Source organism: Xiphophorus hellerii, chromosome 15, assembly GCF_003331165.1.
Source record: "Xiphophorus hellerii strain 12219 chromosome 15, Xiphophorus_hellerii-4.1, whole genome shotgun sequence".
NCBI lineage: Eukaryota > Metazoa > Chordata > Actinopteri > Cyprinodontiformes > Poeciliidae > Xiphophorus > Xiphophorus hellerii.
Genome location: NC_045686.1, coordinates 10,611,382 through 10,624,590, shown reverse-complemented (window position 1 = coordinate 10,624,590; position 13,209 = coordinate 10,611,382). Strand labels below are relative to the sequence as shown.

Genomic DNA, 13,209 nt, shown 5'->3' with positions numbered 1-13,209 from the left:
TTTTGGAAATCTGCAGCTCTCTCATAATGGCAATAATCAGTGGTTTTCTCTCTGCAGTTTATCCAGTTACATTTGCTTTAAGGATTTGGACTAAAAAGCATCCTAAATTGGCTATTAGAAATAAATAAGGAGTAAAGTATTACCTTAGTATTGTCAGCATAATAGAGCTGAGCATGACAAACATGATGAACTGAGGCAGTTTTTTCTCTTGGAAAACAAGCAATTATCTGTATTTCGGTGTGTGTCTCTCCTACTGTCTTGCCTCATTTCTGAGGAGTTATGCAACATTTTGCAGAATATTAGTGGATTTAGATTCTAAAGTGTAAAGTTCTTATATGTCAACATATTTGCTTGTACATATTAGATTGCTCTATACAATGTTTTTTTATTTAAAACAATTCAGTATATTTATTTTTTGAATTGGCTGTGTACAAGTGGAACTAACATTTTTTGTTTATGGGATCAAAGTGGGTTTTTTTACCCAGAATTATTTTCTCTTCATCATCATGCTTCATCACTTCCTCATCCTTTTTTCCTGCACATTTAACATCCCTTTAAAAAAAACAAAAAAACAACAACCTCTGTTCTGTTTCATTCTTTCTCTCTCTGCAGCGCATCAGCCTCCAGCCACCATGTTAATTACACCAGTTCCTTTTCTCTGTTATTCACCACTCTATTTCTGTCACCGTGACTGCTGTGCCTGCTTTTGCTACATCGCAGCTATTTGCTTAGGTCTACAGCGGTTGTTGAAATGGGGAGGGGGCGTGCACTTCTGTCCAATTCATAACAAATGGTTGTTTAGCGTCATCTGATTGGCACAGATTAGAGGGTTCATAGTGGTGGTGCGGAGGCAGCTTTCAAAGATGTTCAGGTGGCTTCAGTGCTGCTGTCTGAGTAAAACACTCTGCTATACTATTTTTTTTTTTTTAACCCCTCCAGGGGGTCTTTTTTGTGGGCTCTAGTGTCCCTTATGTGATAGGCTGACAGGGAAGGAGAGGGGGGAAGACATGCGGCAAATGTCGTCGGCTCTGGGAGTCGAACTCGCGACGGCCTCGTCGAGGACTCAAGGCCTCCAAATACGGGTCGCGCTAACCACTACGCCACCACGGCATGCCCCATGTCTATACTATTTTAATGACACTTTTTGTTATGAATGGATTGGGAGGAAAAGGGGCAGGGAGGGTCAAAGTTTTTGCATAAAGCCAAGTAATTTCATTTTTAACGGGCATAAAAGTTTTATATTTAATATTCTTGCTTGTAGGAGCCATAATTCTTCATCATAGTGTGAGAGTTTCATCATGAATCATCTATATTTTAGATTAGAATCCTGGGTAATAATACATTCTTATAAAAATTTTGAAAAGTTGAAATGCCATGTAATTTTCTTGGTGACTTATACAATACTTTGAATCCAAAGTTTCTTCTAAGCTGTGTTGTAAGAGGTGAAAAGTCACATTCAGCTCAAGAGGAGATGATGGGCAAAAACGAGATACGATTTTAAAATTTTTTAAGAAACCTTAGAATTCCCATTTTTCACAATTTGAATTAAAAAATGTACAACTCAAAACTGTTTTTCGTTGCCTGGCTATTGCCTACAATTCAAATCTATCTTTACATCTCAGTATTGACTTTCTCCCATTGACTTGGACTTCCCTGGAAGAAATTCAACCAGGCCAGTCATCGAACAGAAGGAGAAGTTGTGAACGATGACATAAATTTTCTGTACTATTTTATAGTTGTAGTCTGCCTGTAGCTTTAGCAATGATGAATGACGGAAGTTTTAAAATTGTTTTTAAACAAAATTTAAACAAGTTGGCACCAGAACCTCTGCTGGTCTGTTTAGGATTCTTTTTAGTTGATGAAATGGATCTGAAACTAGTTTAGAAGTCTCTAATGTAACTAATTGAAAAAATTACACGTTTTGATGGAATATTGTTAGCGGTAGGTTGAAGCAACTCTTTATTTCTGTTATTTCATAATTTAAAAAAATATGCAGGGAAAAAAAGCTGAATTGTAATTATTAGATATCTAGCCACTTTTAATAGTTTCTTTTTTGTTTCAATCATTCTGCTTACTGTGGTTAAGGCATGGGGAGATGTGCAGATAAAAAAAAGTCATTAGTTTAGAATATGTCTTGGATTACATCAGCAGACCTAGACAAATTAAAACTGATATTGTAGATTTTTCTTTGGGGATGTGCGTTGTGACTAAAAACTTCAGATCATGTAACACCCGATAAGTACAGGCTCACACATTGTTATGTTGGAGGAGGCAAACTGTTGCCACAATGAGACCAAAGCAGATTGTGACTCAGTTTACTAATTGCTATGTAGCTGAGCTATACTGTAAATTACCTTTTTGGAAAATAAGAGTATAAAAAGCCCTAATGCAATCAGAAATCATTGAAAAGATTGTTGTACATGACTGAAAAAATACCTTTACAAACAGATAAATGATTTAACATCAGAAACAAATGCAAAAATAAGTCACTGTTGACTAGAGAACTAGAAAACTAGTCAACATATCATAAAATACGTCATGCTGTGATCATTCACTGAACTCAGCACAAATATTTGGCTATTTTTGTTGTTTTTTGTAAGTTATTAGGGACATCCTCATTTTCACAACACAGAAATGATAAAGCAGCAATAATTATGAGGTGACAAAGTTACATCACTGGTTTTGGCATGTAAAATACAAGCCTGAGGGGGAAAATCATTGTACCTATCCTCCAACCATGCTTTCCTCTCCCTTCTCAAAATTTCTCTGCTTACATAAATAATTGATCAGCTTGTCAAAGGAGCAATTGGCTGTATTGATCTCATGTAGCCTAGATCCTTCTGTCTGAACAATCTGATACTTGGAGCACAATGTGTAGCATTTTAAGTTTGATTAGATATCAGTTGACAGTACCTTAACATGAACTGTGAGACCCACATAAAACAGACGAACATAGTTGTATTCAGTTGGGCTCAGAGTATTTTGTTTGCTTACTGTAGTTCTAAAACTCGTAGTTACACTTTAAAATTCACAGTTATTTTCTTATCCTCAGTTTTCTTTGTTTATATTATAAACTAAACTGCAGCTAGATTAAAAGAAGACATATAGCCGCCTGTCTATCACAGCAAATTTCACACAGATAAAGTGTTGGTGGTAGTGTGGCTTTAGTTTTATCTCAGTTGTGTGGGAGCTGGAGCAAAATTTACACTGCTTCACTTTGGTGTCACCAAATATATTTCAGTCTTACAGAGCCTGGATGAGTGATACTAAAATATTCAGCCAACACTCCAATCAGTTCTTCATGGTATGCATATTGTGTAGTGATATTGCAGTAAGAGATATTAAGCAGCTTTGGTGTGATCCGTTCAGCCTCGGTCTTCTGAAGTTGGTACAAAAATTGATATTCATTTCATTTGTCACACATTTTTCTTTAAAAACTTGTTTATTTGTAAATAAATTGATTGTGTACATCAGTGCATCGTAGAGTTACAATATTTGATTGAGACAGAATTTAGTGCACCTCCTGTTCAACTCATTCCCTCAGTAATTTGGTAAAATGTCCCGAAACCGGTCCAAAATAACTAGCTGTAGTCCTGCTGTCTCTTGTTACAGTTTCCTTTTGAATTCCTTCTGATACAGTTTGTAGAACATTTACTAACTTTGACTTATGGCACATTTACTGATTTGGAAAAACAAAAATTACACCTTATACAAAAAGAAAAGAAAATCAGCAACCGAGTTATTTCATATGTAGAAAAACCTCTGCATGGATCTCTATCAGTAAGAATTGGATATAAATGCTGAAGTTAAGATGTTTTTTATTTTATTTTTTACCTCTGTTATGCTAACTGTTTGGATTTTAGGGATAAAAATCTATAAATATACACAATTGTTTTTCTTTTTATTCAGACAAGAAATCCAGACACCTTCAAACAAAGGTGCACCACTTTTTAACTCATTTATGTAAGTTTTTTTTAATACATGTAAAACTAACACGTATATGTCAATACTTATAAAATAAAAGGAGTTCGTCTTGATACACCACAAGCAACAATAAAAGCAATTCAATTGTAAACTGGGTTTTGAAAAATGACTCACAAATGGAAATGAGATGTTGCATATTTGTGAGTCAGAGCTTCAAAAACATCTGTTGGCTAATGAGACAGTTAAAAGCTGCTGCTGAAATGGAGGTGTGATGCAAAGTGGACATATGGACTGATGGCTCTGGTGCAAAGCACATCCTGCCCCTAACCACTACAAGCTGCTGTTTAAAATATGCACAGAGAAAGCTTGATGCAATAATAAATGTTTTATAACTTATATAAAGCAGTTTTGTGAGTTTAAATTTACTACCTTTCAAAGACACTGCTTGGACCTGCATACACAGGTGCACAAACACCTCTCCTCACTTAAATCTTTGCTTTATTTCTCCTGCCACTACTTCCATAGGTTCGTTGTATTAGCAGAAATAATAAAGAAAACAATATCCACAATTCCACATTTGAAGGAAAGACAGCAGCCAAATTCAGAGCTCTCAACCCCCCCTCACATTTCACAGAGGCATAACATGGACCCCACCTCACTGTCAAAGTCTGCAGAGGGAAGAAAAGAAAAACGGCAAATCATGTTTTTCTTTGCACACAATTATAATTTCTCTGTGGAAGTCTTTGAGCTGAAACCACAAATCGGACAGCCTGCTGCCTGCCAGTTTTCAAAGAGAATTAGGTTTGAGTTTTTCTTTTATTAATTTAATTAAAATTTTATTCTTTGTTTTTTTACTTCTCTCTACTTGTTCTTTATTTCCTGCATGTGATTGGCATGGGGAAGAAAGGTTAAACTTTTGTTCTCTCTTCTATTTCCCTTAGATTTTGTGTAACAAAAAAGAATAAACACAATGTCTAATATCATGTGTGTTCATATTTTTGCTGAAAGGGCTGGTATGTACTTTTATATTACTAAACTAAGTTTGAAAGCGACTCAAACATTTGATGCTTCCTCTTCCACACTGACTCATACTTTAAACCAACTGAAACCTGAGATCCACTAATATTGCAGAGTCTGGGAAGGATGACTTGGTGAGAAGCAGTAATGAGATGCAACATTTCTCATTAACTGGGTCCCTTGTGTTATTGCTGTGAGATGGAGAGAGAGGTATTCACTGACTGTCTGAGCCATATCCTAGATTATCGTTGTTTTGTTTTTCTAAGCACATAGTGGTTTTAACACCTTTTTGGAAAAAGGCTTGTCTCTACAGTCAAAATCAGACACATTTTGACAATAGTTCTTCCTGTATCCTCAGAGTTGGTTGCTAGGCAAGGTCAGAAAATATTTTTTCTTATGAAATTGTGAAAGCCATTGAGACATAACGTAACATGTTTTGTCAGCATTGATACAAACATGATGTGACTTGACTTGACTCACCGGTCCGTGTAGTAATGTCTGAGTGGAGAAACAGGTGTATAATTGTCAGAGATTTAGCAACAAAAACAAATGCCATCGATTTTCAGTTTTAGTTTTGAACTTTTCTTTTAATTCAGAGGGCTCTAGTCCTGTCATTTTATCCTTTGTTCTGTGATTAGAAGGTGGAGATCTTTGTTAAGTACAGGTTATGGAGAACCATCCATTTTGAGCACAATACACACTGATTAAGCCACAAAGACTTCATTTTGGTGTCTGCTGTCTGGAAATTTAAAGAGAATACCTTGAGGTAATTAATAATGCCAGGGCTTCAGTCCTGAGTTTCTCATGTCTATGTATATTTGTATATGCAAGTATGTACAGAAAAGTATGTCTGTGTATTCATTCTGATCACCTTGTGCTCTATTTTATTCCTCTTCTTTTCAAAAGCGTTTGTGACTTGTCCTTTTCAGCTCTCGACTGCAGCCTCTGTCAGTCAGTCTGTAATTTTCAGGTGTGCATGACTCACTGTGCACTGGAGCAGATTTATAGTCACTCAGTGGTGGGCACTGGCACACCTGTTCTTCTTGACAGCAAACCTTACAGCAAGGGTGATTTCAAAAATCATTTGCTAATATGTGACATTGATTTGAATCACTATGTTGAGTCAAACATTAGAGACAACTCTGATTACTGGTTCAGGGGTAAAAGTTTCCATGAATACTTGAGGCACCAGATGGTATTATTTAATAGAATTGGGTTATGTAAAACTGAGTCTTGTCAGAGGAGTTAACAGGGTTGGAAATTGAAGAAATTATGTCAGTTATATGGACACAGTGGTGGGTACACTTCTTTTAATATGCCAATAGGTCTTTAGCGTTTTTTGCTAAGGTTGCTATAACTACACACTGTGTTATTGACACATGGTGGACATCAATAAGGTTTAAATGTATTGCTTTAGCATTACTTTTCAATTAATACCATGTTGGTGTTGTATTTTAGTATTTAGCGGAACTAACGATTGTGATTGGTGTTGTACGATTAGTGCAGCTAACATTAGTTAGCAGTGCCCACCACTGCGTGGAAATATAGAAAACCTATTCGTCTTTGTTTTCAAACTATTTTTGTTGTTTTCTTTTGCTTTGTTTCTTTCAGACGTTATTTATGAGATTATGGCTGACTAAATACTCATTCAATTAATTAGAGTAACTGTCCCAATGAAACATTCGGTCTCTGTGAAAGCACAGAAATGTCATGTACCAGGCAATTGTGGCTTCAAGCGACTCTTTGGTAAACATATTTATACATTAAGAATATTGCATATAAAACTAATGATGGTTAGCAGTCTTTGTTGTTGCTTGAAATTTGTCAAGCAGGTGGACAAGCTGAATTTGTGTGAATTTTACTTGGGTGGTCATATATTGCACCTAGTTGTTCCTTCTACTCTTCCTATATCTAATGTACCACAGTTTGTTTGAGCTATTTATTGTTTGATCAACTTTGGATATTGGGCATATTTAATGGTGCTTTTTCCATTTAAAATGACAACAAAATGCTTATGGAGGCTCCAGCATCATGTCATATGGTAAAGGTTATACAGTTTGATTCCATAGATTCCCCTCTTTACCTTTTTATTTAATGTATAATAATAGTGGACCTGTTTTTATCATCTGCAAATGCTCTCTTGGGTGTCATGGCAACACTTCTAATGTGCTGCAGCCATTTTTCTTACTGTCTTATGCCCCATTATCTGAGAGGAGCATGGACGTTATTGTGTTGACATTTTACAGTAACAGACATCCACGAAAGCAGTTAGCTGCATTGAGCATCGATGCTGCATATTTACCTCATACATCGACCTTATTTAGGCATTGATAAAGGTTACAGAGTGTCTGTCAGTGTAATTGGCCCTCAGTGGCTGCAGGAAGGGAAGCAATGCCTGGCTCGTTTGTTTCAATTCCTAGGTCTGCTTGCCTTACATATAGTATAGTATACTCTACTATCCACCCACTTTGTTCTTTAACTCTTATTTTTGCCTTGTTTCCTCTTTCTCTCCAGCTCTTATTAGAAGTACTAGTCAATCATCAGTGGGGAAAAACAGAGAGGCTGCTCTGCAGGTGTTATTTGGAGCACACTATTCAAGTTTTAGTTCAGACATATCATTGGCTCTTATTAGATTTTAGCACTGAGCTGCTTCTTGATTTCTAATTCTGTGCTTTTATTGGGTGTTGTGTGGGAAAAGTGGTAAAATCACTTTTTTTTTCTTACTCCAGTTAATATTAGACTTGTGCCATGATAAAGTTTTTTTTTGGTTGTTTACTTTAACACCACCAGTTATCAGTATCAAAAGACCAAAATTGAAAGTTGTGTTGAAAATTGCAGCTATGGATTCAGTGCAATATATTTACTTTAAGCACACCTCTATGCAGCACATTGACCTACTTCAGTTTTGTGACAAGTGATATCAAAAATATCACTTGAATGCGTGGTGGGACAGTTGTGATCATTATTTCCTATCTCTGTGGAGTTGCATGTTCTTGCTGGGTGCTGTGGTTTCCTCCCACACCCCTGAAACATTGTCTGTTGGCTAAATTGGAACCTCTAAATTGCCCTTAGGCAGATATTTAAAATGTGTGTGCGGTTGCTTGTCCTGTTTGTATCTCCATTGCCCTGTGATGGGCAGGTGACATGTCCAGAATGTGCTCCAGTGAAATGGATGGATCAAAATAAACAGCAGGATGCAACACTGAGCATGAGGTGTTCCATTGTTAATCCAAAACATTTCATCTGTGAGAATGTTATCTCTGTCGCATGATTTTAGGAGGAAATAAATTTACCTCACTTTGTAAAAGAGTAATAATCAGTATCAAACTGAGTGGTATTAGCCTCACGTAGGTTCTTTGCATGAGTTTTTGGATTACTGTGGTTAGCTAGCCACTCGTAGTAAGAATTTTGAGACTACAAGAGAAACTAGGACTCATTACTGCATACTTGATGGAGCCTCTGCATCCCAGTTTTGTCTTTAATGACAAGTTTTCATTTATCTTCACATCACAATATAAATAATCTTGAACTCAGATGCACAATAGCAGTTGTTTAAGAACTATATTATTGTTTATTGCAGCATGCATTTTTTCATGTTATTCTTATTGAAAGTGCAGCTCTACCACATTTGTTGAAAATATATTTTTGCCCAGCTTGGACCAAGGTTATCTATTCATGCAGTTGTGCTTTTCATAACGCCCTTCAAGTTTCAATGGAAATAATTTTCTTACCACCAAAGATAGTCGTTTACTTTTACATAGAGTAAAAAAACCTACCAGAGTAGAAAAGCATAATTATCTAGAAAAAGCATGAAACCTTTTTAGGATAAGAAAAATGTCTGAATATAAGCGGCTCTACAAATAGAGATGACTAATTCCAGCATGCCACCTTCTGTGCACACGCAAATGTTTTGCATTTGAATTTCTCATAGTTACACTTCACAGTTTAAAGCTAGACTGGCTTACAGGTTGCAAAGGAGTAAAGGAGGCACTGTAAAATAATGAACAGTGGGTTTCAAAGCTGCAGAGCGATATGACAGCTCTTTATTGATTGAATTGCTCACCGTTAGTGTAAAAAAAAAAAACAAAAGAGTTGTCTAAAGTGGAATCCAGGCGTGGTACCCAAGGTCTTCAGCACAAGGCTATAGTAATTTAGATTTTGATTTAATGTTTCTAAATGTTGGTGATTGTCATTTTTAGTTCAGTCTCTCCCTTTCATGGTTCTAGACCATGGGTTCCCAACTCCAGTTCTCTATAGCTACTAAAAGTTGATAACAGTTCTTGAGGACTGGACTTGAACACCAATGCACTGACTGGACATTACATCTGTTCAGATGCACCGCAAATTATATATTTAAGTTCAGACTTTTCTTAAATAGCATGTTACAATGCCATAGGAATTAAAACCATGTCATTTGCACCATGGGAATTGCTGGAATAAAAATCACTAAACAGTGAACCTCCTGGTATTCGCAAGGATTAGGAGACAGACTTTGGACACTCTTGCCCTTCACTATATAATCACACCTTTACCACTTTAAGCAGCTTAGTTGCACTCATTTACTGCTGTTTGTGAAAAGTCTTGCTCTATGATTATCTGAAACATGTATGGACATGCCGTTGAAAATAAAGTTCACTTATAAATGCGTAATTTCTTCATCCTTCCTCAGAGTTGGTTTTTAAATCTCACTGATGCAGATAGGGTAACTTTGAGACTTCCTACTGTACAAACTTCTACACCAAAGCAGGGTTTCCCCCAGTGTATTATAAGCCTGGTGGGCCACCAGGCTTTCCTTACACCCCCACTGGGCTAAGCATTGCTGGTTTGTTTATTTAGGCTTTTTAATGTTTGCCTTTTTTAAGACTTCATAGTTAGTGCTTAGGTATTGTTAATGTCCTCCAATAACACATAATTACCTAGTGATATTTTCAGATTTCCTGTCAACTTTAAAAAAAAATTTAAATCTAAAAATCATGGTGGGTCATTGGATGTCTGCCCTAGCACCCCTCCCACTAGGGTTAGCAAGTTTTCTGGAGAAAACCCTGCCAAAGAGTTTAATTAAAAGATTAAATTAACATTTTAAATTGAATTAAAAGGTTTAATTTTTTACTTCAACGTTGTCCAACCATTGGTCAGGGCACAACACACTGAATAAGTGTGGTTTCTTTGCTTTTCTAACATCAACTTGCGCTCAGAATGTTTGGCCAGATCTGCTGTTTATTTAACTTCACAGTTTGTCAGATAACTGGAAACGGTTATCTCCTCATTTTATGTTGATGTAACTGTAGTTTTACCAGTCCTACCAAACAGCATTCCATCCATAGCCTTAATCCTGTTCAGAGTTGTTGGTGGGTGGAGGGCTCTGGAGTGTAACCCAGCAGTTACTGGGCAAGATGGAGATGCGGGAGGGGGAAACACACTTAGCAGGTTCCAGGCAAGTTGTCATGGGAAAATATCCCATAGAATCTAAAGCAAGCTGATTTTAATGGTTCAGTTACGTTAGGAAGAACACCAGAAAGCTGATCATGTGTGAAATACTTTATATTTGTATTTGGGAAACATTGTGAAGATTAATGGTATATTTTGTACGCAACTGAAAGCATGGACCAGTTTTTCTAGAGGAATAATAACACATTAGTGATACCACAAACGAATGCTATCAAATGTGAACTTGATGAGTTTTCTAGTAAGGAAAGAAGTCAGTATCTCTCATCGCCTTTTCTCTTTCACATTCACACACGCAACACTGAAAAACATGGTCTTTGCAAGACCGCTTATCTCCATGGTGACTCAAAAGATTGTTCCGGAATAGAGAGGCGTTGTAATATTATGGACAAACCAGTTGGAAAAGCGGACAGTCTGGCACCCTGAAGCTGCATCAATGTCTGCGGGAAGAAAAACATGTCACATTGTTTTGACTGGCTTAATGAGCTGCACACCGTTTTGCTGTGTCCACGAACATTTTCCGTATTTCATTCCGCTCCTAAGGCTTTCCAAATGTTCATTAGCAGTGACTTTCTAATTGATTTATGGTTCGATTTTGACATTGTGTAAAGCGGGGAACGAGTGATGTCATTGATTGTTGAAATTTGGTGAAATTAATAAAACCTACATGCATCTTTTAAACATATTGTTGAGGATTTTTTTCCATGAATCTGCTGAAAATACTGAACTTTTGCTATTAAACCACTTTTTTAAATAATCAGCCACATTCCATTATGCTCTTTTTTCAGATTTAAAGATGTTTGAGTTTGAGTTATAAATGTAATTTTGCAGTAAATAGTGATATTAGCTTAAGTTTTCTCTGTTTTCTTTGTGCACAGGCTGTCTGCACCACTGTTCTGAGTCGTTACGTTCCAGTGTTTCCGTTGAGGCGGCCTGACTTCTCCCACATAAATCCAGAGCAGATGGCTTTTTAAAGACTGCAGCTGTAAAATACTGTCCACACATTAGTTTCTTCATACTGGAGGTTTTTTAAGGTAAAATAACCTGATCTTCTTGGAGTAAACCCCCCCCCAAATTTTTCACTTTTTGAAATTTGTGCCTTGTGAACAAACATGTTACCTCTGGCAGTTCAGAGCGTTTGATATCCTGCTGTTTTTGTTGTTTTTATAAAAATTAAAAAGTTTATACATTGACTTGTTTATGTTTTTATCTGTTTTTCTCTTTCTTCAGAACCAGATGTGACTCTCCCTCTGCTCTTCACTCAGTGGGCATTATGTTGACCCAAATCTAACCCCCATTCACAACCCATCTTTACCTTTCCCTCCCACCTCCTCTCCCCACATTCTTCCCCATTCTTCGTCATGACTAGTCTGAAGCGCTCTCAGACAGAACGGTCGGTTGGGGGCTCTGTGCCGGCAACCGATGAGTTCTATACCCGCCGCCTCCGACTGCCCAATGGAGGAGCACCGCCACCTCGAAGCGAGAGTGCACATATCTCCTCCGCATCAACCACTGGCACCAACCCTGGTGTCCCCAAAATGGGGGTTAGAGCTCGTGTGGCCGACTGGCCCCCAAGGAAAGATGGCGGTGGAGGCGGTGTTTGGCATATCACGGTGGAAACGGACTCGCCTAGCTCTACGAACACCACCAGCTCCTCAGGATCAGGAAGTGGAGACAGAGAACGGATCCTGGGCGGAGGAGGAAGTGGCGGAGGAGGAAGTGGAGGATTGAGCGGGAGTGGTAGTGGAGAAAGAGGAGGGGGGAATGTGTCAGCTGTCACAGCCCACAGCAATCTGTCAGCGAAGTTAGGACACCTGATAAGCCCCCAAGACTCATCGATGCTGCGCAACATCCAGAATACACTAAAGAACAAGATGCATAGCAAAGGAAAGGACAATCGCTTCCTGTCACCTGATGGTTACCTGGGTTCTCCTCGGAAAGGGATGAGACGGATCCGCCAGCGCAGTAACAGTGATATAACCATCAGTGAGCTGGATGGGGAGGGCAATGAGGGCTGGTCCTTCTCTGGATGGACGCCCATGCACCGTGAATACGGTAGCACTTCTTCAATAGACAAACATGGCGTGTCGGGAGAGAGTTTCTTTGACATGCTGAAGGGATACCAGTCCTCCGAGGCCCCTGATCAGAGAAGCCCAGCTCCAGAAAGACTGTCAGAACTCCTTACTGTGGCCCCTATAAAACAGGCCGCCCTGGATCTGCCCGATGGTCCAGCTCGTGGCAGTCCCGCCAGCCGACTGAAAGAGCGCGAGAAACACTTGAAGAGAAGGTCAAAGTCAGAGACGGGTGGAGAGTCTATCTTCCGGAAGCTACGCAGCGTGAAGGTGGAGGGCGACACATCGAGGGCCGGCTCAGATGCTGAAGATAGCGGGAAAGGGGATGAAAGTGGGCCACCTCCTAAGCCGTGGGTGTGCCAAAAAGGCTTTGCCCATTTTGACATCCAGTCTCTACTGTTTGACCTCAATGAGGCGATCCAAAACCGTCAATGTGGTTCCAAACGCAAGAACACCACAACCGGTGCCTCAGCCGCTGCTGCCGCTTCAGCCTCTGCCACTTCCTCTCTTTCCTCCAATCAGAGTGGAACCTATGGCTCCCCTTGTGGCTCACAGGAGGAACTGAGCAAGGAGGGGACTGGAGGAGGACACGGTACTAGCCCCGCATTGGACCCTGGGGATGATAAGAGCAATGATTTGGTTCTCAGTTGCCCTTGTTTCAGGAATGAGATTGGTGGAGAGCGGGAGAGGAACATTTCTCCTGCTAAACAGGTATGTTGAGTTCAAGAAAACGTGTACAAATAAGATTCAC

At 38.7% G+C, this 13,209-nt stretch overlaps 1 protein-coding gene across 4 annotated transcripts in view; it reads left to right on the top strand.

Annotated features, from left to right (window-relative positions):
* sipa1l1 (signal-induced proliferation-associated 1 like 1) overlaps positions 1 to 13,209 on the top strand; it is a 77,152-nt gene that overhangs the window by 28,009 nt on the left and 35,934 nt on the right. For all 4 annotated transcript variants that reach the window (XM_032584770.1, XM_032584771.1, XM_032584772.1 and 1 more), the window contains 2 exons: positions 11,265 to 11,420; positions 11,617 to 13,169. In XM_032584770.1, the coding sequence (XP_032440661.1) occupies positions 11,748 to 13,169 (1,422 nt within the window). In that variant the 5' untranslated portion in view covers positions 11,265 to 11,420; positions 11,617 to 11,747. The remainder of the gene's footprint in view (positions 1 to 11,264; positions 11,421 to 11,616; positions 13,170 to 13,209) is intronic.